Source organism: Balearica regulorum, chromosome 29 (assembly GCF_011004875.1).
Source record: "Balearica regulorum gibbericeps isolate bBalReg1 chromosome 29, bBalReg1.pri, whole genome shotgun sequence".
Taxonomy (NCBI): Eukaryota; Metazoa; Chordata; class Aves; order Gruiformes; family Gruidae; genus Balearica; species Balearica regulorum.
Window position 1 is genome coordinate 360611 of NC_046212.1, and position 21710 is coordinate 382320.

Consider the following 21710-nt stretch of genomic DNA (forward strand, 5'->3'; position numbering starts at 1 on the left):
GTCAGCCAATCAGCGCTCAGCTCCTCGCGCGCGCTCTCTGTCTCTCCCCCCCCACCCTCCGCCCTCGGTGACCTTCGCCCTTTGACCCCCCCGCCCCGTGACCCGCCAAGATGGCGCTGTCCAGGGCCGGCTGCTGCGGGGCCTTCTGGCGCCTCGGGCCTGGGCCCGGCTCCGCCACCGGCCTGAGCCGCGCCCGGGGGCTGCTGGAGCCGCGTCCCGCCCGGGGGGCGCCGAGGTGAGCGGGGACCGATCCACCCCCACCTTCCCCCCCCGGCCCCGGTACCAGACATCGCCCCCAGGCACCGGCTGTGACCCCCCCCCCCCCCCCGCCACAGCCCCGACCCCCCCAAATACCGGCCGTGGCCCCCGACACCCCCCCGGTACTGGCCGCAGTCGTGTGTGTGTGTGTGTGTCCCTGAGTTCCAGGCTTTGGCCTCCCCCCGGTGCACCCTCCGGTCCTGGCCATACCCCCCCCCGCCGGTCCCCAGCCCCCCCCGTTACTTACCGTGGTGTCGTTACCCCCCCCCCCCATTACCGACCCTGCCCTCCCTCCCCGCCTGTGCCACCGTGACCCCCCCAGCGCCAAGCACGCCCCCCGCCCAGGCCTTGGGGCACCCCCCAAACCCCCCCCTCCCCCCCAGGCCCTGGGGGACCCCCCAACCCCCCCCCAGGCCATGGGGGACCCCCCAAACCCCCCCCTTCCCCCCAGGTCCTGGGGAACCCCCAAACCCCCCCAGGCCCTGGGGGACCCCCCAACCCCCCCTCCCCCCCAGGCCCTGGTGCTGTTCCCCCCCCCCGGGTTGCCATTGGGGGGGTCCCAGCACCCCGTTTCCTCTCTGGGGGCTTCGGGGGTCCCACAGCCCAAAGTCCCCCCTCCCTCGGAGCCAACCCCCGCTTTCCTCGGAGCCTTTTCCACAATAAACCGACAGAACTAACGGGGGGGGGGGGGGGGGTGCCCGGGGGGGGGTTTTGGCTGCAGGTCCCCGGCGTTTCGCCTCTCCACGGGCTCCAGGTCCGTCCTCGCCGCCCTGGCGTCGAAAGTGAAACGCATCAACGGGAGATACGAGAGGTTTTTGGAAAGGACCTTCCCCCGTTTCTACGTGCTGTACGCGACTTTCACCAAAGGTGGGTTCCAACGAGGAGGGAACGTTTCCGCTTCTCCGGGGAAAAAGCTGCCTGGTCCCTTCCCGGGGTTAAAAACCCCATCGCCGGAGGCGTTTGCCCAGGAATCGGGACCTGAAGGTGCTCTCTGTTTCGGCAGGAATCCAAGCGCTCTTCCTGGAAGTCAAAGAAATAAGAAAAATCAAATCTAAAATGGCCCATCAGAGACTGAGCGTTCAGCAACTTCCCTACCGGGAGATGGAGAGGCTGCGGCAGGTACGGCGCGGCGCTCGGGGAAACGCGTTTCGGTGCCGCGACGCCCGGCTCTGCCTTCCCTGCTGAGGGAATTTTGCGAATTTGGTGTCGGATCCTGATTCTCTCTTCTAATTTCGGAGGCAGTTTCGCAGGGACGTGATCAAGGCCATTCCCATCGGAATTATCGCCATCCCGCCCTTCGCCAACTTCTTGGTCATCGTCCTGATGTGAGTACCGGCAGCGCGGTGACGCTGCGGCCCCTATCTTTGGGCTCCTTGACTGCAATATTTTAAATTTAATGGAATTGCGGGGTTTTTTTGAGAGTCATAAATCCAACCAGCCGGTCTCCCTTCCTCCCTCTGCCTCTTGCCGTAATAAAAAAATACCCGTAGCCTGCTGAGCCCAGCGATCGTTTCGCAATACGGGCTCCTGCGTGCCAACAACCTGCCCGGCTCCCTCTTTCTAACGCGCAGAAATAATCCCCGGCACGCAGGGAACAGCCCCATGCGTGCTTGGCCGGAGAAACCTCGCACGATTCCTTCCCAGCTGTCTGCGGAGCGCTTCGGGTGTCCCTCTCCCTGCCAGCTGTCCTGCCGCCGGAGCTAAATCCGGGTTAAATCCGTGAATTTTTCAATTCTGTTCCCTGACTTTTGTGTCCTGCGGGTGAGTGAGAGGTCTCTGTGTTGTGCTGAAGCTCCAGCCGGTTTGGTGATCTCAAGGCTCTTTTCCATCCTCATCGATTCCGGGATTTCCGAGCTCGCCCCGTCGGAGGAGCGAACGTCCGCAGTTCCTACGGGGCGAGATGAGCCGTCTCGGAGCAGGACGCTGCTTGTGCCTATTTCCAGCAGCACGAACTCCGACCGCCCCGGCTGGCCCGTTTGCTTTTCCTCCCTGAATCCCTCCCTCCTCTTCTCCCCAAGGTATTTCTTCCCACGCCAGCTCCTCATCCGTTACTTCTGGACCCCCAACCAGCAGATTGAGTTCCTGGACGCCTATGACGCCATCCGGCGAGACTTGTATCCGGATGTAGTGAAGAGTTTAGCCCTGGCAGCGCGTTCCCTGCCCGAGCCGCAGCTCCAGAAACGCCTGCAGGAGCTCTGCGCCGAGGTACGTCAACACCGCGGCCGGTATTGCCCGTCCTGCCGCCGCCTCGGCCCTGCCCGGTGGTGATGAACGCCCGTGGGAGGTGTCGGTAACGCGCGCCGTGGTTCTTTCAGGTGCAGCGAGGTTCCCAGCCACGCGTGGCCGAGCTCTACGCCGTGAGACGTTTGTTTTCGGGATCTCCGTTGGGTCTGAACAAGCTCCAGGTCTCTCACGTGGTGAGTGCGGCTTTTCTCCTGTCGCCAGCTCAGAGCTGCCTCTTCCCGAAGAGCGCGGAGGTGCCCGTCCGCTCGGTTGTGCCCCAAACAGGGCGTTGTGCCCTAAAACCACTCCGGTTGTGGATGTAAAGCTGGATGTGAGCTGGCAATCTGTGCTCGCAGCCCAGAAAAGCCGATTGTATCCTGGGCTGCACCAAAGCAGCGTGGCCAGCAGGTCGAGGGAGGGGATTCTGCCCCTCTGCTCCGCTCTGCTGAGACCCCCCTGCAGTGCTGCGTCCAGCTCGGGGGGCCCCAGGACAAGAAGGACATGGAGCTGTTGGAGCGAGTCCAGAGGAGGCCACGGAGATGATCCGAGGGCTGGAGCACCTCTGAGAGTTGGGATGTTCAGCCTGGAGAAGAGAAGGCTGCGGGGAGACCTTCGAGCCCCTTCCAGTCCCTGAAGGGGCTCCAGGAAAGCTGGAGAGGGGCTGGTGACAAGGGCAGGGAGGGACAGGCCAAGGGGAATGGCCTGAAGCTGCAGGAGGGGAGATGGAGATGAGATGTGAGGCAGAAATCCTTCCCTGTGAGGGTGCTGAGGCCCTGGCACAGGGTGCCCAGAGAAGCTGTGGCTGCCCCTGGCTCCCTGGCAGTGGTCAAGGCCAGGTTGGATGGGGCTTTGGGCAACCTGGGCTAGTGGAGGGTGTCCCTGCCCATGGCAGGGGTGGCACTGGGTGGGCTGGGAGGTCCCTTCAACCCAATTCCGTGAAAACAGCCCCAGAACGAGACCGTTTGTCCGTCCTTGCTGTAGCTCCCTGCCTCGGCGGGACGGTTCCACACCTGAGCCGTCCCACGCAGCTGAACTCGCCCCAGACGCCCGTGTCCGGCCCCGGGCAGCGCTCGTGTCTCTGCACACCCGCTCCCTGCCCCGCTCGCTGGGCCGGGCGGCCGAGCTGGGCGTCACGAGAACTGCCGGGGGCAGATGATTAAAGGGAAACAAAACACGGGGCACGTCTGGAACGGGAGAGGTTTTGTCTGGTTAAAGTTGTGCCTGAACGGGTCAGACAGCCGTTTTTGGAGGGGTCGGACGGGTGACTCGTCCCCTTTTCCTCCTCAGAAAGCCCTGAGCCAGGTCCTGTTTCTGACCCCTCACTTGCCGGCCTTTTTCCTGAGGCGTCGCCTGCGGAGCCACGTCTTGGAGATCCGGCACCTGGACCGCGCCATGCTGCGCCTGGGCTTGGGCCAGCTGTCCGAGGAGGAGCTGAAAGCGGTGAGGACGCCTCCTCCAGCCCCACGCCGCCCGCTTTACCCCGGGCTTGCCTCATCCCGGCCCTCCCCGCTCGTTGGCAGAGCCGTGGCGAGGCACAGCACGTTCCTCCGGACCCACCGCGAGGCCGATTGCGGCCGCTTTCCTCCGGGAAGGCGTTTTCTGAGCCCGCTCTCCGTGCCGGGGCACGGTTCACCATTACTCAGCCCCGAGAAGGGATCATGGCGTGACCCCCGGTATTTTGTGTGACCGGGAATGCCCGTGTCTGACCGTTTCCTTATTTTTTTTTTCCCCTCTTCTCTGCTCCGCAGGCTTGTTACCTCCGTGGCCTGAACTCCACTCACCTCGGCATGTCCGAGTGCCGAGCGTGGCTGGAGCAGTGGCTGGGGCTCTCCTGTAAGCTGCAAGGTAACGGTGGCCGAGGGGCAGCTCCTGCCTGGTGGGGCAGGGAGGATCTGGGACCCTCTGGGGTTTCTCTGGGCACAGGGAGCATCGGCTCCGGGGAAATTCGGGGTAAATGGTGGTTTTAATTCCCCTCTGGGCTGCCCCTCCGATCTCCCGGGGCCTCATCCCGGAGAGGAGGACGTGGCGGAGCAGCACGCTGGCTCTCTCTGTGTGGAATATGCCCAAGGGACAACCTGTGCCTGGGTGTCCCTGTCCCACAGAGACCTCGTGGCGGCAGATTTGAGCCCCGCAGCAGCACCTGGGGAAACAAAACGGGAGCGGGAGGGAAATGGGTGATCCAGAGCAGAGCAGAAAGCCCCTGGAGAGAGGGGCCGGGGGTGAGGGGCAGCCCCTGGCACCGCACGGGCAGCCTGGGATGAGCACGTTTGGAGCAGCGAGGCCGCGCCAGCACCGCTCTGACCCCCGCTCTTGTATTTTTTTTTATTTTTTCCCAGCTTCCGAAGCTTCCCTCCTGGCGAACAGCATGGTCCTGCTGTCCCTCAACTACGTCAGGGCCAAGGAGTGACGGCCGAGCCGCCGGCTGCGCACCCTCACCCCGGCATCGCGCGCCGACTTGGTGATTTCCCAGCCTGGTGCCGCAAAAAAAAAACCCCAAACCCCAACAACAACAACAACAACAACAACCACCACCCGCCTTTCGGTGATGCGAAACCAGAGCCCGGAGTCGGCAAGAGGAGCCCCGACGCTGCCGCGGGGGCAAAGACGCGATTCCCTCCCTCCCGCGCCGGAGATTTGTGCCGACGCCGGCTCTTCTCTTCCCCTTCGTGCCGTGGGAGCGGGCTGGCGATGCCGCGGGGCTGAGCCCTGTCCCTTCGCTGTTACGGCTTTTAAACTGCGTCACTTTAATTACGGGAGGGGAGAACGAACGTCTCCGCTGCCTGTGGACGCTTCCCTTAGTATCTCGTAGTAGCGGGCTCTGTTCAGCTTGGGTTTTGCTGCTCTGTGCCTCACCCGGAGGGTTTTACTTAGTTTCTTCACACCACTGAGCAGTCTTAAATATAAAAATTTCCCTGAGGGGTTAAGAAAAGACCCCAAATCCCCGGGTGACCTTACCCGGAGCCTCAGGGGGGTTCTTGGGCTTTTGTTCGGCTGCGTCCCGGAGCGTCCCTGTCCCGGCCGCTGGCCCGGGGAGCCCTCGCTGGTTGATGGAGAGACGTCGCCAGGGCTGGAACGGCCGCTGCCGACACAAGTCGGGTTAGAAAGACAGCGCTGAACTGCACCGATTCCTTCAGCGGAGGCCACGGGCTGCGCGTTCGTCAGGTTCTCCACCTAATTAGATCTTAGCCCTGCGCTTTCCGCTCGGCGGAGGCGGCTCTGGGGGGAGCCGAAACCCACCGTGTCTCACCTCGTCCCGTCACTGCATGAGAAACCTCCAGCTGGCGAGTGAATTTAAACCAACTCGAAGTGTTTTATTAAAGACAAAAGCAAGCGAAGCGGCTCCAGCGTCTCTCTGGAGGCCCCGGCTGCCTCCTGCGCCGTGAAATACTCTGACAGGGCCCACTAACACCTGGAAAATTGTCTTTTTTTAAGCATTATTTAGGTATAAAGGAGGGGTGGAAATCACCTACCTGTGCGCCAGGCCAGCTCTGAGCGCCTCCCAGAGAAGAAAACCCCTCACCTACCCCCTGCCCTCCCTATTTTTGCAGGAATTCAAGACACTCCCCTCGCCAAAAGGGAGTCAGGGTTTAACCCCCTTTAAGACACAACCCGCCGTGCAAGTTTGAGCATTTCTTTTTATTTTTACACTTAAATATTCTCTTTAAATACAGCATTATCACCATGAAAAGAACAGAAAAGGCTGGGGGGGGGGGGGGAGAAATAAAAATTAAAAAATAATATTCAGAGGACAAGCTTTGGATTCACACTGGAAAAATTAAAAATTAAAAAAAGCCACCTTAGTGTGAGACGGGGAGGTTTAGGAGTCGCAGAGTCACTGTTTAAATAGGACGAGGAGCCGGGGCGGGGGGGGACACCCGGATTTCGGCGGTGCCGTGGTGCCGCGGCTCCCGCAGCAGCTCGGTAGCACCAGAGAGGAGACGGGCTGTTTGGTTTCTTACACGGCGACGAATCGAGCAGGAACCAGCGTTAGTGTCGGTGAGTACGTTTAATCCAACGGAAAAAAAAAAATAATAAAAGGCAGAAATGCGCTTTCATTGCACTATTGACAGCATAGTTCTCTTTGTAAAAATAGAATAAATCCTATTAGTTCTTTGCTTATTGTGAAAGCACCCGTCCTCTCCGGCGTCTTAGGATTCATTCTGTCGGTCGACGGAGTCTCCGGGCTCGTTAACGAGTCGCCCCTAACGAGTCACGAGCGGGTCCTGACCTGGCTGCGGTGGCCGAGGGCCCGGACGCAGAGCTGGAGAGGGAGCGCAGAGTCCGTTGAAAATAAAAAAAAAAAAAGGGGAAAATAAAGACTTGAACCCATTCGGGTGTCACCGTTTGATTTATTTTTTTTTTTTTTTCCCAGCTGGGAGTTGCTCCGTTTTGTGCGGGAGCTGAAATAATTAAACCCCCTCCATTGGTCATGGCCAAACCGGCGCCGGCACGGTGGCAGCTCCTCGCCGGGAAGGGCCGCGGGGACGCGGCCGGCGAAGCGCCCGACGAGGGGGGGGGGTAAGGCTTCGTTCCTCCCGGATTTAGCCCTTGTGTGCCGGCCGAGGGCAGGGAGAGCGGGTGGTGTGGGGGGGGAACGTCCACCCAGCCCCTCCGGTTCGGGACGCGGCACCTTCCCCTCCGCGCTGCCCCGGGAGAAGGGGCCGGCGGGGAAAAAGCCGCTTTGCCAGGCTTAAGGCTCGGTTGGATCCGCTCGCCGAGGCGGCGAGAGCAGCAAAGGGGTTTTAAAAACCCCTTTAAACCCCTTTCGACAGAGGGAGGCGACCGCCAGAAGCACAAGAAGAGCCTGAAACCCCAACAAACCCCCCCCAAAACAATTAAAGCACTTCGTCAGGCCGCAGTTTTTCCTCCCCAATTTCGAGCAGCGTCCCCTGCGAGGGTTTTTATTTTCCAAGGAGCAGCGAGGGCGGCAGCGTTGGAGTGGACCCTCCGGGGCATCGGGGGGGGCTCCTCACCCCCCACTCTCCTCCCGATTCTTTCCTTAAAAAAAAAAAAAAAGGTGAATTTGCTCATCCAGAGTCCGGTAAACGGCGGGAGATGGAGGGGAGACGCGTCCCGTCAGCCGGGATAAGGCTGGAGCGAGGGCGGAGGTTAAAGCCGAGGGAAGGAGAGCTCGGAGAAGTGACCCCCCCCCTCCCCTTCCCCGTCCTGCCCCTCGAGACGCAGCGCCGGGACCTTCGAGGGGGCCGGTTTGGGCAGGAGGCGACGGGGGGGGGGAGTGGGGGGGCCCATCCCGGCGCTGGCGGAGCCGGGGGGGGACGGAAAGTGCTTCTGCTTCTGGCCGGGGGACGCGGCAGCTGGTTGCCTTGACTGTTCCTCGAGGCCGACGTGGAGCACGGCGACGGACGGACACAGTTCACCATCGCGGCCGCGAAGGGCTCAAACTCTTCAAATCGAGGTGGTTAAAACCCCCCCAAAATTTTCTAGGAGAGCTCGCAGGCCGCGGTGTCGCCTCTCTTGTGCAATCAGAACCTCCCCGCCGGCTCCAGGTCCTTCCCGATCCGTCCCGGCCCCTTCGTGCCGGCTGCGGTGGCCGGCGGTGCCGTAGGGAAGGGGGAGCATCACTCGGAGGTGCTGGGTTGTGACACAGCCTGGTAAACATTCATTAAAGGAGAAAAAAAAAAAAAAAAAGGAAAAAAAAGGTCTTTTTTCCTTAAAAACCAGAGGGCAGAGGGCTCCTGGCAGCCCAGGGCTGCGGTGGGGGACAGGAAGAAGCTGCCGTGGGAAGAGGAGGCTCCAGGTCAGGCGTGTCCCGGCGCACGGGTGGCAACCGAGCGGCTCCCGGCATCGGCCGAGCCGCGAAAACCGTCTCTGCCGGGCAAGCGAAAGGCGCCTGGCACCGGGCGAGGGGACGCCGTTTAAAATCCTCTGTACAAAGCAGCCCCCGCTCTTCCCACCCCCCCAGCAATTAAATAACCACCGGTGGCCGCCGCCGGTCCGTAAAATATTATTGTCAATAAATAAACGAGCGCCGAAGAGGGGGGAACGGGGCCGCTCACACGGGCAGGCCGGGCGAGCGCTCTTCGGCAGAGGGTGGCTCGTGCGGCCGCTCCGGGGCTTGCTCCGGCGGCACGGGGGACGGGGAGCGGGGGCAGCGGGGAGCAGCCGGTGCTCGGCAGCCCTTGGAGGACGGCGCGGCCTCCGGGGACGAGGGAGGATTTTTGGCTGCTTCCCCCTTGCTCGCGGCAGCGGCGGCTCGGCTGCAAGTCACCACGGGGACGGGGAGGACGCCGAGGTCCTTCTCGCCCGGGCAGGAGGACGATGCCGGCGGCTCCGCCGGGCTGCTCTCGCCCTTGGTGCCCAGCACCGGCCGCTGCTCCACCTGGTAGTAGACCACGGGCCCATCGTTCAAGTAGGGCTGGTCGCCCGCCGCCGAGGCCGCCTGCTCCGAGCCGTCGGCGAAGCAGAGGACGGACGAACCCGGAGGTAACTGGGCTTGGATGAGGATGGGGGCGGCGAGACCCGGGCACAAACCCTCCGGCACGGCCAGGGGCTCCTCCAGGATGCAAACACCCAAGCTCTCCACACCGGAACCGTTGCTGGAGTCTTCCTCAGCCTTCAGCCTCTCCAACTCCTCCGCCGTTTGCAGGTGCATGACGGCCGTCTCGTTCTCCGCCATGAACTCCTGGAAGTCCTGCGTTTCGGCCGGCTGCGGCCCCAGCCAGTCGCCGGTGGGACCGTGAGCGGCAGCGGCGGCTGTTTCCTCCTCCGGCGCCGGCGGCCGTCCGCCCTGCCGCTTGTTCTCCAGCTCCAGCTTCATGATGGTGTGGAGGTAGTGAGTCCGCACCCGGATGGGATTGAATTCGATCCGACCGGCCATGTTACCGCAACCGTCCCGGGAGCAGCCGCAGGGGAAGGACATGCGATCCACCTGGCAGGGAGACGGAGACATGGCAGCTCCAGGATCCCAGAGGATCCCTCGCCGGAGCTTAAAATCCATCCCGACACCGGGAATTTGGTGCTGGGGGAAGTTTTTCCCCCCACGAGGTGTCCCCAAAACAAGCTGGAGCTGCAGCCCAGCACCCAAGGAGAGCGTGCCAGCACCAGGATGAGCCCCGGCAGCTCGGTTTCGCCGCCGGCGTCTCCTTCCCCGACTCACCTGGCATTTAATCCCCGCCTGGCTGCAGGCGCAGGCTTCCGGGTCGCAGTAGAGGCGGCAGTCGCAGCCGCATTCCTCCCGGGAGAGGCGGATGGCCCGTAGCTCCTGCTTCTCCTCAGCGTCGATGCGGTGAACGCCGGAAGCTCGCAGCAGAGCTCGGCGGCGTTTGGTGGGGAGCGGCTGCAGGAAGAAATAGTCGTCCACCTCCACGTTCTCCACGTCGATGTCGTCGTCCGAGACGTCCTCCAGCGTCAGGCCGTCCGCTTCCTCCGACTCCACCGTGCCGTTCTTGGTGAGCTGAGGGGCGGGAGGGCAGGGTCAGCCCCGGACGCTGAACCCCCCCGCGATGAGGCAGGATGGAGGATGGACGTCCCTGGTCCCCCAGCACCCGGCTCAGAGCCTTCCCGTGCCCCCCAGCACCAAGCAGGGTCCGGCACGGTGAGCTGAGCCCCCCCCAGAGCCGTCCCCATGCGAGTTCCCCCCCCCCAGCCAGACTGCGAGTGGGCTCACGGCAGTTTGTAGGAGAAAGGAGGGGGGGAAAAAAAATAATAAAAGAATTCAGAGCAGAGAATCCCTTTTCCATCTTCCTGGGAGAGCAGCAGCAGCCGTGGAGCTGCAGAGCATCCCCCCCCCCGGGAAAACGAGGTTTGAAAGCTACGGAGGGGCCAGAGCGGATCCTGCAACACGTCTTCAACCTCCCTGCTCCGGTCCTTCGAACTCCCTCCCTCCCCACGCACTCAAATACTCCAAATCTTGGCATTTATGGTAAAGAGGGGTCCCCAGCCCTCTGAAAGCCGGCACACGCGGAGGCAGCGGACAGAGATGTCCACGACCTCCCGAGGAGCTGGTGGAAAAGCCTCCGTTTATAAAAAACAATTAAAAAATAAAGAAAATACAGAGGCGGCCGGTTGGATTTGCGTCCCTTTGCCCAAAGCAAAAGGCTGTTGGGGCAGCGGGAGCCGATCACGGGTTCTGCAGAGCGTCCCACTGAGCAGAGCCCAGGCTCCGGGCAATCCCGAGGGCACAGATCCAACCCCGGGCACGGGCTGGAAAACAGGCAGAGCCACCGAGATCCCGATCTTCCCCCAACACAGCCCGGCTGCCTCCTCCCAGACCGGAATTTCTACCGACACAGACCTGGCGAGGTTTGGCCGACAGCTCTGAACCCGGCACGGGTTGATGCCCCGCGACGCAATAAAAAAAAAAAAGGTAAAAGAAATAAAAAGGAAGAGTTTAGCGTCGATAAATCCATCCTGTCCGTGTGAAACGGCAGCCTGGATCTCTCTCCTCCAACCTGGCTTATGCTCAAGCTCCACCAAAGCTCAGCGAGGTGAAATCCGGCTGCGGCATCGCCCGGATTTCACCGACGCCACCCCTTTTCCCCGGCAATACCTTCATTTTCTTGGCGTGGAGTTTCTCTTCCTTGAGATGTTCCCGTAGGATCTCCCGGTGATTCACCTCCTGTTCCTGGGCGAACTCGCAGAGCGTGTAGCGACGGACGGAGTTGTGGCGTTGGGCCATGCCCAGGGAGCTGCCGCCCTGGCTGGGGACGCTGGTGAAACCCTGGCGTCGGGCGAAGTAGTAGACGGTCACTTGGTCGAAGCGGACATTCTTCCTGCGAAGCTGCTTCTGCCGTTTCAGGATGGAGGTGGCTGCGGCGGGGGGAAGCCAGGGAGGAGGTGTTAGGAGCCAAAAAAACCCCAACAAACCCTCGGGGGATCCCGTAAAGATCTCCCACCCCATTGGGAAGCGGATTTTCCGCTCCCAGGAGTGGGTCGAGCTCGTGCTGGCGGCTCTTGAGTCGGTTTTGGGAAGACGGCTGCGTCCGCACGGGCTGAGCTCTTCCCCCCGACGCCGTCCCAGAGCAACCCCGCTGATCCCCGTACGCCTACGCCACCACCAAAATATCTCAGGGGGATAGAAAAGGTCCAGGACAGACCTCGGACAAGCAGATCCGTGCCCACGGGACCCTGCTCGTGGCCCCAAAACGGGCTGTAAGGGATGAAGAAGGGAAGAGCGGAGCCAGCTCCGCATCCAGGAGCCTCATGCTCGACGCGAAAGGCACACGGACAGGGACCGTCCCCGACCACTCACGTATGAAACCGGCGGAGCTGGAGGGGTTGACGCTGTCGCAGCTATCGGCGCTGTCGCTGTTGGAGATCTCGTCGTCCGAGTTGGAGCCCGGCGAGCCCACGTCCGCATCCTCAAACTTCCTCTTGAGGCCGGCGCTCGCGATCGCATCCATTTGGCCGCGGTTCGCATGGAGAGCCGGCGGGCGGCGAGGGGGGGTTGCTTTGCCACCAGCTCTCCGGTGTCAGCCCCCGGTGCTGCCGGCGGGCTCACCGCGTCCCTGCGGACAAGGCAAAAAGCCGTAACGGCATTTCGGATAAGCCAGCGTCACTCGGGATAACCAGGAAAGGTGTCCCTGGCTCTCCCCATCCCCACCCCGGATAAAACCCCCTATCCCTGACGCGTTACCGCGTTCTCCAAGGGGGCTGCATGCGGTTATTTAACGTTATTTCATGATATTTAATGATATTCTTTAATTTTGGGGCAGCCCTGGAGGGGTCAGGCGGTTGGGCGGGGTGACGGCCGCAGCTCCCTTCCAACCAAACTCTTCCGTTCTAAACCAATTTGTAACCGAACGAACCGAAAGCCAAAGGAGACGGCGGTTTTATAAAGAAAGGCGCTCACACCGCCCCGGCACCGCGTGCTTCTCCCACGAAATAACCTCTGCCGGCTAAATCGCTCGCTAAAAAAAAACCCCTAAAGCCGAAAACGGCCTTGGGACGCACCGGGGGTTACCCAGCCATCGCCGACGCCGGATCGGTGGCTCCATCTGAGACGTAGGAGGGGAATAAACCCCCAACGCTGTGAGAGTCTCTGGCGTTTTCCTGCCCGTTAGGCTCCAAAAAAGGCGGCTTGCCCGAAGCCGGGAAACGCTCGGCTCCAGCTCGGGCAAGGAATTTTTGGGAGCTGATCGTCCCAAGGGAAGACTCGGCGAGCATCGTTCCGCGTCCTGCCGCTGCTTTTGGGTCACCGCAACGCCAGCGGTTCCGGTTTTTGAACGGAAGCCAGGGCGTCCCCCGTCCCAGGCTGGAGCGGGAAGCATCCCGGGATGGCCGGTCCCCCGTCATCGTCCCCGCCGCCACCGTCCCCGGGGAGCCCAGCACCCACCCGGTTGTGCCGTCTCATCTCTCTCCGCTTTGTGTTCCCTCCGCTCCAACCGCCGTTCTCATGGCAACGGAACAACCGGCTTCGAAAAAAACCATGTCAGCCAACGGCATCCCTGCGGAACCCCGGGACACGGCGGCCTCGGAGGGGACGGGGGGGGATCAGAGGGTCTTCGGATGCGATTCGGGGGCAAACGGGCAGCGGGAGGCACTGCCCGCCCCCGGAGACAGCTCAGGGACGGGCTCCGCGTCGCTTCCCAGCGTCTTTAAAGCCGAAAATGAAACGCCGGTGCCCTTCTTCTCCCCCGAAAGGGATGTGCCGGTGCCGGGACCGCGGTGAATCCACCGAGCAGGATGAGATTTCCCGACCCACCAACGCCATGGTTTGGGTTTAAATACGGCTTTTTGGGGTATTTTTTGGTAGGCAAATTGCTTAATCCTGTTACTTAAGGGGGGGGGGGGGGAAAGCAGCTGTTGAACCAGCGTAAGCATCAGCCCAATTAAGGAGCTGATTTAACGACGTTGATCCCGCACGCCATCCCAGGGGATAAGCGGAGGCAGCAAACACCCGCTCGAGCATCGCCGCACCCACGTCCCCAACGCCCTCACCTTGTTTTACCACCTCCATCACCCCAAAACCGCCCCGTTTCCGTGCCCAGCACGTCCCCGGCCGGGCTTCTGCGGGTGCTGCCCGTCCCGGGGCTCAGCCAACTTCATCGGCCTCGTTTTAGGAAGGAGATAATTAACGAGGAGTCTCTCCACAGCTTCTCCCATTCCCTCCACAGCAAATTTTCACAATATCATCTAAAAACCCTCTCCCTCGGGTGCTTACGGCGAGGAAAATCATTGTCCGGCCGGTCACCTCCACCTACAGCATCAAACTCCAGCCGGGGACGGAGACCGGATCCTCCCCTGGACGGATCCATCGGGAGATGTTGGACTCGATGACCCACCCGGGGTGCTGCCTCGAGGGACGGCTGCGGACGGGGAGCGGCGAGGAGCTCGGGGAGACGCCGCAGGGGCCGGGGCAGCCGGAAAAATGAACATTTTATCTCATTTCTCCCCGGTAAAAGCTCCCCCGCCCATGCGGGCATCCTCTTCCTCCTCCTCTTCCTCCATCGGCGCGGCGGCAGCTGCCCCCGTGTGATGCGAAGGCCAGTTTAATTCATTTATTAGCTCAAATCACCCTTTCTTTGAAATAAAAAAAGAATAATTTTGAAAACACCCAGGGCACAGAGCCGAGCTCGGCAGCTCGGAAGCCCCCAAGACCCAGCACGGAGCGGGAGGATTTCAGAGACCCTCGTCCTCACGTTGGATTTTACTCTGCAGTGAGACGAGGATTTTAATCCAGAGTCTGGGTCTGGCTTAAGGGAAGGTTTAAGGAGAGAGGGGGTGAAAAGCCGGGTCCTGCCTACGGCAGGGATGCTCATCCTGCAGGGAAAGCATCTCCTCCTCCCTCCTCGACCAAAGATACAGCCAGGGAAAAAAAAATAATATAATAAATCTATTAATGATGGTGAGAAGAGGCAGAGTGGGGGGAAAAAAATGAAAATAAACCATTTGCAGGTTTTGTTCAGTTTTTAAACGGAGATAAAGCTCCAAGGAGGGGATTTGGGATGGGCAAGAAAAAACTTGACTCAAACACTGTGAGGAAGGGGCCCCGCGACCCCAATTCCCCTTCTTTTCGCTATTAAACCACACCCGAAAGAGCTCAACTGAAAATATTAATTTTTTTCACGTCCATCGTTGCTGGAATTGCCTTTGGGAGCGAGGAGGGGTTCAGGAGAGAGACGGGATGCAAAGAGCCTCCCGAGACAGAGCCGGTCCAGCCACGACGCTCCAAGATCCGATCGGGAAAACCTGCCAGCTCAAAGCTCATCCGGAGTCAATTAACGAGCCCAAATCATCACGAGGAATTAACGCTGTCATGCTGCAAAAAAAAAACCAACCAACCCCAGGCTCCTGGTTTGCCGGTTCCCAGCTTTCGGGAGAGGAGGAAGGGCGGGAGCGTCTCTGGGCGAGGGATGGATGTCGCTGTGGTTCCCAAAGCTCGTTTGCCGACGGATCCGAGTCCCATTAACGAGTTTCCTTTCGCCTTCCGTGACTCCGGCGTCGTCTCCGATGATCCCCCGCTCCATCTCGGATGCGCTGCCAGGCCGTTCCTCTGTCGCAGCTGGTCCAGGCGGAGACCGAAATAGCAATTCTGGTTTTATTCCAGATACTCAGAGTAATTAGTAATTACCAGGCGGGGACCCTCCGAGCCATCCTGCGGATTTTGTGATCCTCTGGGCATCCTACGGATTTTGTGATGGCTCCCAAAAATCCTGCACGGATTAAGGGTTTCAGGCACCGAGTAAGTCAGAGGATGCTCGAGATTTCCTCCTTGTATTTACTCCCCTCTACAAACTGCTTTAACCGCATCCCTCCAGCATCAATTTTTGGGGGGAGATCGGTTTAAATAAGTTTCCCATAAAAAACAAGAACCAAAAGCGGATCCTGACAAAAGCCTCCCAGGATTTCGAGGGATCGGAGGTGTCAAATACAGGGACGTGGGATTATTTCAGCAGCTGGATGAGGGAAAGGTGGGAATGATATGCAAGAAGGAAGAAAATAAATATATATATACAGGGAGAGACCCCCGGGCTAAGCAGCAGCCCGCAGGGCATCGGAGAAGCATCCCAACCCTGTCCTGGTTGGTAACGGGGGGATTTAAGACCGGATCACGGCATGCAGGATAAAGCCAGAAAAAAAAAAAATAAATAATTGAGGAATAACCGAAGGAACCCATTTTATTCCGTCGCAGCGCTCGGCATCTCCCGGGAAGGCGACGCTGGAGCGCAAAGGCAGAGCCGGCGGCTGGAAGGAGCCAGGCTGCAATTTCGTATCCACCCCCCCCACCCCCCGAGATGAGGACGGCTCTCGGCAGCGATTTCAAGGGGAAAACATCTCACCCCCGGGGTGAAACCCACCCAAAACGGGGCTTCCCCTCCGGCAGTCACTCCCCAGCTCGGTTCTCTCCCTCGTTACCAATTATGCAGCAGGATTTGCATTGCCGGGGATGACACGGCAGCATCACTGCAGAGCATCACGCCGTGACGTCGGGTGGCGGCGGGGAGGCGAATGCGCCGAGGTGCCCGGCACCCCCCGCTCGCTGCCGGCCCCGAAAGCAACCACGGCCCCGTAGCTTTGCGGTCGCGCGGAATTAAACACCCTTCGGTGCTCCCCGGTAAGCGGAAAAGCAGCTCCCACCGTCACCCCAAAACCGCCCCCCCCTGCATCGTAGCCCCCCACCCCAAGGACGGGGAAACGGGCGTTTGTTGCCGAGGACAAGCAACCAGAAACCCAGGGAGAAGCTGAAACCTCGCTCTGCGTTTCCTCCAAACAGCAAATAAAGCAGCTCACCTCCTCAAGGACGGCCGACGGGACGGGGAGCCCCACGGCACCCCCCCCGCCCGGCACGGCGGAAGGGTTTCGGTTTAGGTTCGGCACCGCACGGGAAGGGTCCGGCACGCTCGAGCACGTGGCTGGATGCAGCGGGACACGTAAACCCCCCTCCGAAAGGGGGAAAAAATTAAACTCACGCTTGATAATTCCTGCAGAATTAAACCAGGAACCGGCACAAATGGTCGGATCCGGACGCACCTCCGTCCGCTCAGCACCCCGGCACGGCGCACGCCGCTCCCAGCCCGTGGTCCGTCAAATCCAGGCGTTAATTATCCCAGGGCAGGAATTAGGGCAGAAGCTCATATTGATGAGCCCAAGAAACGAGATTAAATAAATAATTTCCACCCCGGTGGAGACAGAAGGGACGGCCGCTCGGCCACCGCAAAGAGTTCAGCAGTTCGGCTCGTTTACAAATTAGTCGTCGGAGGTTTTCCCCCAGGATTCGGCCGTTGGCCTCCGCAGGCAGGAGGTTGATGGATTTGCTGGGCTGCGTTTCAGGGACGCTGCGGCCGGTCGGCACGCCGGAGATCCGAGTTCAGCCTGGGTCGGTCCTTACGCCACCAGCACTTCAGCGAGAGACCGGCTTCGGGTTTTTATGATAAACGGCAGAAAATTCGGTTTCATCTTCTACTCTACCACTAACGAACGCAGCTGACGAGTAAATCTAGGCTACGGCTCCCACGGCTCAAGCACCGCCGGTGCTGGAGCCTGCGCTTACGCAACCAGCATCACAAATTGGTAACGATGGGTCTGGGTTGTCCTAGAGCCCCGGATCACCTCGATGCGTCCGTCGATGATGGGCAGATCTTCCCACGCTGCTGCCCGACCTCCTGGGGAGGGTCAGGCGGGTGCTACGGAAAAAGCTGGTCCCCAAAAAAACCCCCCCCCCAAAACCACCTGGTCCCTTTGCCCGTCACCAGAATCGAGTCATAAAGGTGGGTCCACCCCATGTTGAGCATGGTGGCTTCATGGAACACCTTGATCTAAAGATCTTGAAGGTGAGGGAGACCTTGAAGACGAAGGGCATGGGAGACCCTCAAGGGGAGGGCAAGGGTAGAGCAGAACATCGCTGTGGTTGTCCTACTGGTCCAGCTCCTCCTGAGGGCGAGCGTGGGGGTGCTGAGCTGAACCCTCGCTCCTGGATGCTCTCCTGGGTGAGAGGGGCAAGACCTCCTGTGCCGGCTGACAGGGGCTGCTGGGCCCCCGCCGGACAGAGGCCAAGGACAGCTGGAGGCAACTGGTCCTGGCCACCACGGAGCACCTGAGCTCAGGGGACTCCAGACCTTGGCTCCTTCCGCAACGACCCCGAGGAGGGTCGGGGCCACGGCACAGCAAGGGCTGGGCAAGGAGGAACCTTCTCCACTGTGGGCTGGTGGAGGTCCCAGCACCGGCGCCCGCCAACAGGGGGGATCGTCCCAGCCCCCTCCTCACCTCCCAACGCCTGCGACGGGGACAACCGCCCCATGCAACGACCCCTCCCCGTGCAACGACCCCTCCCCACCTTCGGGGACACCGGACCATGACTGCCACGATGGCTCCTCCTCAGGACCAACGTGTCCCACCATCACCACCGGCTCCTTCCCACCACCCCACGGGGGCCCCACCACTATGTGGTTCCTTGGGGACCCCCCGTACCGGCCCCACCCTCCACCCCAGCGTGACCCCCACCCGCAAGCCCCCCCCCCCTCGCCTATAGGGCCCAGCTAGAGAATGAAGCAGCTATAAGGGCACCCCACAGCCTCCATAGGACCCTCACCCCCCCCACAAGTACAGGGAGGACCCCAGCTGCAAGGGCCCCCCACATCCCCTATAGCCCCCCCCCCAATATAAGGGTGCCCCCCAGCCCATACAGCCCCCCAAAGCACAGGAGAGGGCAGAGCCTCAGCTGCAAAGGTCCCATACGTCCTCTATAGGACTCTAGTAAGGGCCCCCCATCCCCTATAGGCCTGCAGCTGTCAGGGTCCCCCACATCCTCTATAGGTCCTCCAGCTGTAAGGGGGGCCCCACATCCCCTATAGGCCCCTGCATCCTCTACAGACCCCCCCTTCCCCCAGCCAGGAAAGGCCTGCACAAACCCCTATAGGCTCCCCAGCTATAAGGGCTCCCCACATCCTCTACAGCCCCCACCAGCTGGAAAAGGCCCCCACGGCCCTATAGGCATCCCACGTGCCTTATAGGCCCCCCAGCTAGAAAAGGCCCCCTCATCCCCTATAAGCTCCTGCATCCTCTACATACTGCCCAGCTGTAAGCCTCACCATCCCCTATAGGGCCCTGCATCCTTTAGGGGTTCCCCAGCTAGAAAAGACCCCCCCATCCCCTACAGACCCCCCAGCTGTAAAGCCCTCACATCCCCTATAGGGCCCTGCATCTTCTATACCCCCCCCAGCTGGAAAAGGCCCCCCATCCCCTATAGGCCCCTGCATCCTCTATAGGCCCCCAACTACAAAAGCTCCCACCTCCCCTACAGGGCCCTGCATCCTCTATAGCCCCCCCCAGCTGGAAAAGACCCCCAGCTACCAGAAGCCCCCCCATCCCCTATAGGGCCCTGCATCCTCCATAGCCCCCCCCATCCCCTATAGGGCCCTGCATCCTCTATAGCCCCCCCATCCCCTATAGGGCCCTGCATCCTCTATAGCCCCCCATCCCCTATAGGCCCCTGCACCCCCTATAGCCCCCCCATCCCCTATAGGGCCCTGCATCCTCCATAGCCCCCCCATCCCCTATAGGGCCCTGCATCCTCTATAGCCCCCCATCCCCTATAGGGCCCTGCACCCCCTATAGCCCCCCCATCCCCTATAGGGCCCTGCATCCTCCATAGCCCCCCCATCCCCTATAGGGCCCTGCACCCCCTATAGGCCCCCCATCCCCTATAGGCCCCTGCACCCCCTATAGCCCCCCCATCCCCTATAGGCCCCTGCATCCTCTATAGCCCCCCATCCCCTATAGGGCCCTGCATCCTCTATAGCCCCCCCATCCCCTATAGGGCCCTGCATCCTCCATAGCCCCCCCATCCCCTATAGGCCCCTGCACCCCCTATAGCCCCCCCATCCCCTATAGGGCCCTGCATCCTCCATAGCCCCCCCATCCCCTATAGGGCCCTGCACCCCCTATAGGCCCCCCATCCCCTATAGGCCCCTGCACCCCCTATAGCCCCCCCATCCCCTATAGGCCCCTGCATCCTCTATAGCCCCCCATCCCCTATAGGGCCCTGCATCCTCTATAGCCCCCCATCCCCTATAGGGCCCTGCATCCTCCATAGCCCCCCCATCCCCTATAGGCCCCTGCACCCCCTATAGCCCCCCCATCCCCTATAGGGCCCTGCATCCTCCATAGCCCCCCATCCCCTATAGGGCCCTGCACCCCCTATAGCCCCCCCATCCCCTATAGGGCCCTGCATCCTCCATAGCCCCCCATCCCCTATAGGCCCCTGCACCCCCTATAGGCCCCCAGCTACAGAAGCCCCCCCATCCCCTACCGGCCCCCTCAGCTGCAAGAGAAGGAAGAGGCCGCCCCCCGCCCCCCCTCAGCCCGCCGGGGCAGGGACCCCCCCCCCCCTCCCACTCACTCACCGGGTCCCCACGGGTGGGGCGGGGGTCGGTGGGGCGGGGCGGGGCCGGGCGGGGCGGGGGCGGCTCCCGGGGGCGGCTGGGCGCGCGCTGGGGCTGCGGCCGCGCGGACCCGCCCCGCCGCCTCTCGCCGACAACAATGGGGCCGCCGGCGCCGCACCGCCCCTTATATACCCCGCGTCACGTGACGGGCACGCCTCCCTTCCCCACCACCGCCCGCCCCGCGGAGCAGGCTGGGAAAGCGAGTTCCGGGGGCGGGAGAGGGAGGTGCGGTCGCGGGGCACGCCGGGAAATGTAGTGCGGAAGTGTCTGAGGGAGGGAGGGAGGCCGCAGGTTTGGGGCGGGGGGCGCCAGGCCGGGCCCCATCCCAGTGCCCTCCGCCGAGACACAGCTCAGGGCCCCGGGAGGCTTCACCCCCCTCCAGGGCTGGGGAAAGGCCTGAAGGGGGCGAGGGGAGCACCCCAAACCCGCCTCCGGGGGGGCTCCAGGCCGCGGTCCTCCACAGAAACCCAGCTGGAGGAGAGGGGGTGGCCGAAAGCTGCCGGCGGCGGAGTCTAGACAAGAGATTAGCGAGGCTGGAAACAGCAGGAAGAGGCTAAAAGCGCCTTATTTTAGCACTAACGGACCAGCTGCAGCTCTGAGGGCGGGGAGGCCACAGGGCAGCTCACCGTGGAGGAGGAGGGGGCCGCCCTGGCCTGGCCTCAGCCCTCCCGGGCTCCATCCTCCTCTGCCCCGGGCTCCCACCGCAAGGCCGGAGCAGGGCTGCGGGCCCCAAAGAGACGGAGCAGCCTCCCCGGGGGTCTCCCCGCTTCGGCATTTCCCCCCCGCTCCATGAGACCCGTGCACTCACCTCGGCAGCCCCTCCGCCACGCTCCTCCCGAGGAGAGCTCAGCGAGCGGCCGCGGCGCTTCCCCCCTGGATTATGGATTAGCTGAGTTATTAACTAATAAGCAGGTCAAGTTATAGGATTAAAAATCCTCTTCATCGCCCCCCCCAACCTCTTCATCTCCCCCCTTGTTTCCAGCCAGCAACCAGGGCTGCAGGAAGGACTGGCCCGTTGCTACCCCATCCACCTCAGGGTTTTCGTGCTCCCAGAGCCACCACGCGCGACAAATCACTTTGCTGGCATTTTCCTCATCCGATAGCTTAAAAATCAGCCGCACGCACCCAGCAACATCGATACAAATTTACCGAGCCCGCGTCACTACCGTACGGGCCCATCACACTCCTCATATACCAATGGAAGAAAAAAAAACAGGATTAAAACATGCATCTTCGCAATCACTGGAGGTACCAAAACGCGTACAAAAGGCAAGTGGCCGAACACGAGCATCTTCACTTGCAAAGCTGGTGGTCCTTGGTGTTCATGGGCAGAAGTGAGCAAAATTATTCCATTTTTTAAATCACTTTTCTTGGCATCTTTACCCCTGACCGATTTACAAGGCTTTGGCGGGAGCCAGCGAAGGATGGGAAGGTTTGGCCAGGACTGAACCAGCTCTAATTTGCATTAGGTATTTTGATTGCATCTCCAAGACGACAGCTGGCTGAGGAAGATAGGAACAGAAACTTTTATGGCTTACAAACGCAGAAGAGCAGCCGTATTTTAGCAGCAGGGACATGGCTGTCGTGATTGTCACATCCACCGGTGCTTTCACTCACCCCACGAGCCCTCCCCGGCCTGAGCCAGGACCTACATCACCTGCCTCGTGCTGGATCTTGTTGCAGCCTTATTTAAAAAGAAGAGCGCCGCTTTACATCGTATTTTTCCCCTATTTTTCGGCTCAAAATGTCCTCGGGTAGTGCTGATGGTTTGAGGCAGGCGCTACCCCAGGCATCTCGGTCTGTACTAGGGGACGTTATGGACGGGGAACAGGATTTCCTTCACCCTGGAGATTTCAGGGCTGTTCTGGAAACCTGCACAGAGGCACT

The 21710-nt window shown here is 61.2% G+C and overlaps 2 protein-coding genes across 5 annotated transcripts; one reads left to right on the top strand and one right to left on the bottom strand.

Moving 5' to 3' along the window:
• Positions 1-72: 72 nt before the first annotated feature.
• Positions 73-5816, top strand: LETMD1 (LETM1 domain containing 1). 2 transcript variants are annotated; one of them, XM_075737788.1, is made up of 9 exons: positions 73-235; positions 1013-1125; positions 1262-1377; positions 1501-1583; positions 2277-2463; positions 2574-2675; positions 3769-3921; positions 4230-4326; positions 4818-5816. In XM_075737788.1, exons 1-9 carry the CDS (start codon positions 111-113, stop codon positions 4886-4888), a joined length of 1047 nt encoding a protein of 348 aa, XP_075593903.1. In that variant the 5' UTR covers positions 73-110; the 3' UTR covers positions 4889-5816. The 2 variants fall into 2 exon arrangements, with proteins under 2 accessions (XP_075593903.1, XP_075593901.1); XM_075737786.1 differs by having other exon boundaries at positions 74-235; positions 980-1125.
• A 281-nt stretch (positions 5817-6097) lies between these two features.
• Positions 6098-19932, bottom strand: CSRNP2 (cysteine and serine rich nuclear protein 2). Of its 3 annotated transcripts, none has more exons than XM_075737784.1 (5): positions 19785-19932; positions 11693-11948; positions 10991-11250; positions 9599-9895; positions 6098-9370 (listed from the first exon to the last, which is right to left on the bottom strand). In XM_075737784.1, the coding sequence occupies exons 2-5, from the start codon at positions 11841-11843 to the stop codon at positions 8495-8497; spliced, it is 1584 nt and encodes a 527-aa protein (XP_075593899.1). In that variant the 5' UTR covers positions 11844-11948; positions 19785-19932; the 3' UTR covers positions 6098-8494. The 3 variants fall into 3 exon arrangements, with proteins under 3 accessions (XP_075593899.1, XP_075593898.1, XP_075593900.1); XM_075737783.1 differs by lacking the exon at positions 19785-19932 and adding an exon at positions 16174-17783; XM_075737785.1 differs by lacking the exon at positions 19785-19932 and having other exon boundaries at positions 11693-12638.
• Between the last annotated feature and the right edge of the window lie 1778 nt (positions 19933-21710).

What these genes read in the sequence shown, in the direction of transcription:
- LETMD1 (XM_075737786.1), top strand. Translation starts at nt 111, where the DNA reads ATGGCGCTGTCCAGGGCCGGCTGCTGCGGGGCCTTCTGGCGCCTCGGG. An exon ending in TGCAGGAGCTCTGCGCCGAG is followed by an intron (nt 2,464 to 2,573) that starts GTACGTCAACAC and finishes TGGTTCTTTCAG; the next exon opens with GTGCAGCGAGGTTCCCAGCC. An exon ending in CCGAGGAGGAGCTGAAAGCG is followed by an intron (nt 3,922 to 4,229) that starts GTGAGGACGCCT and finishes TCTGCTCCGCAG; the next exon opens with GCTTGTTACCTCCGTGGCCT.
- CSRNP2 (XM_075737784.1), bottom strand. Translation starts at nt 11,843, where the DNA reads ATGGATGCGATCGCGAGCGCCGGCCTCAAGAGGAAGTTTGAGGATGCG. An exon ending in CAGCTCCGCCGGTTTCATAC is followed by an intron (nt 11,251 to 11,692) that starts GTGAGTGGTCGG and finishes CCCCCGCCGCAG; the next exon opens with CCACCTCCATCCTGAAACGG. An exon ending in TCCACGCCAAGAAAATGAAG is followed by an intron (nt 9,896 to 10,990) that starts GTATTGCCGGGG and finishes CCCGCCCCTCAG; the next exon opens with CTCACCAAGAACGGCACGGT.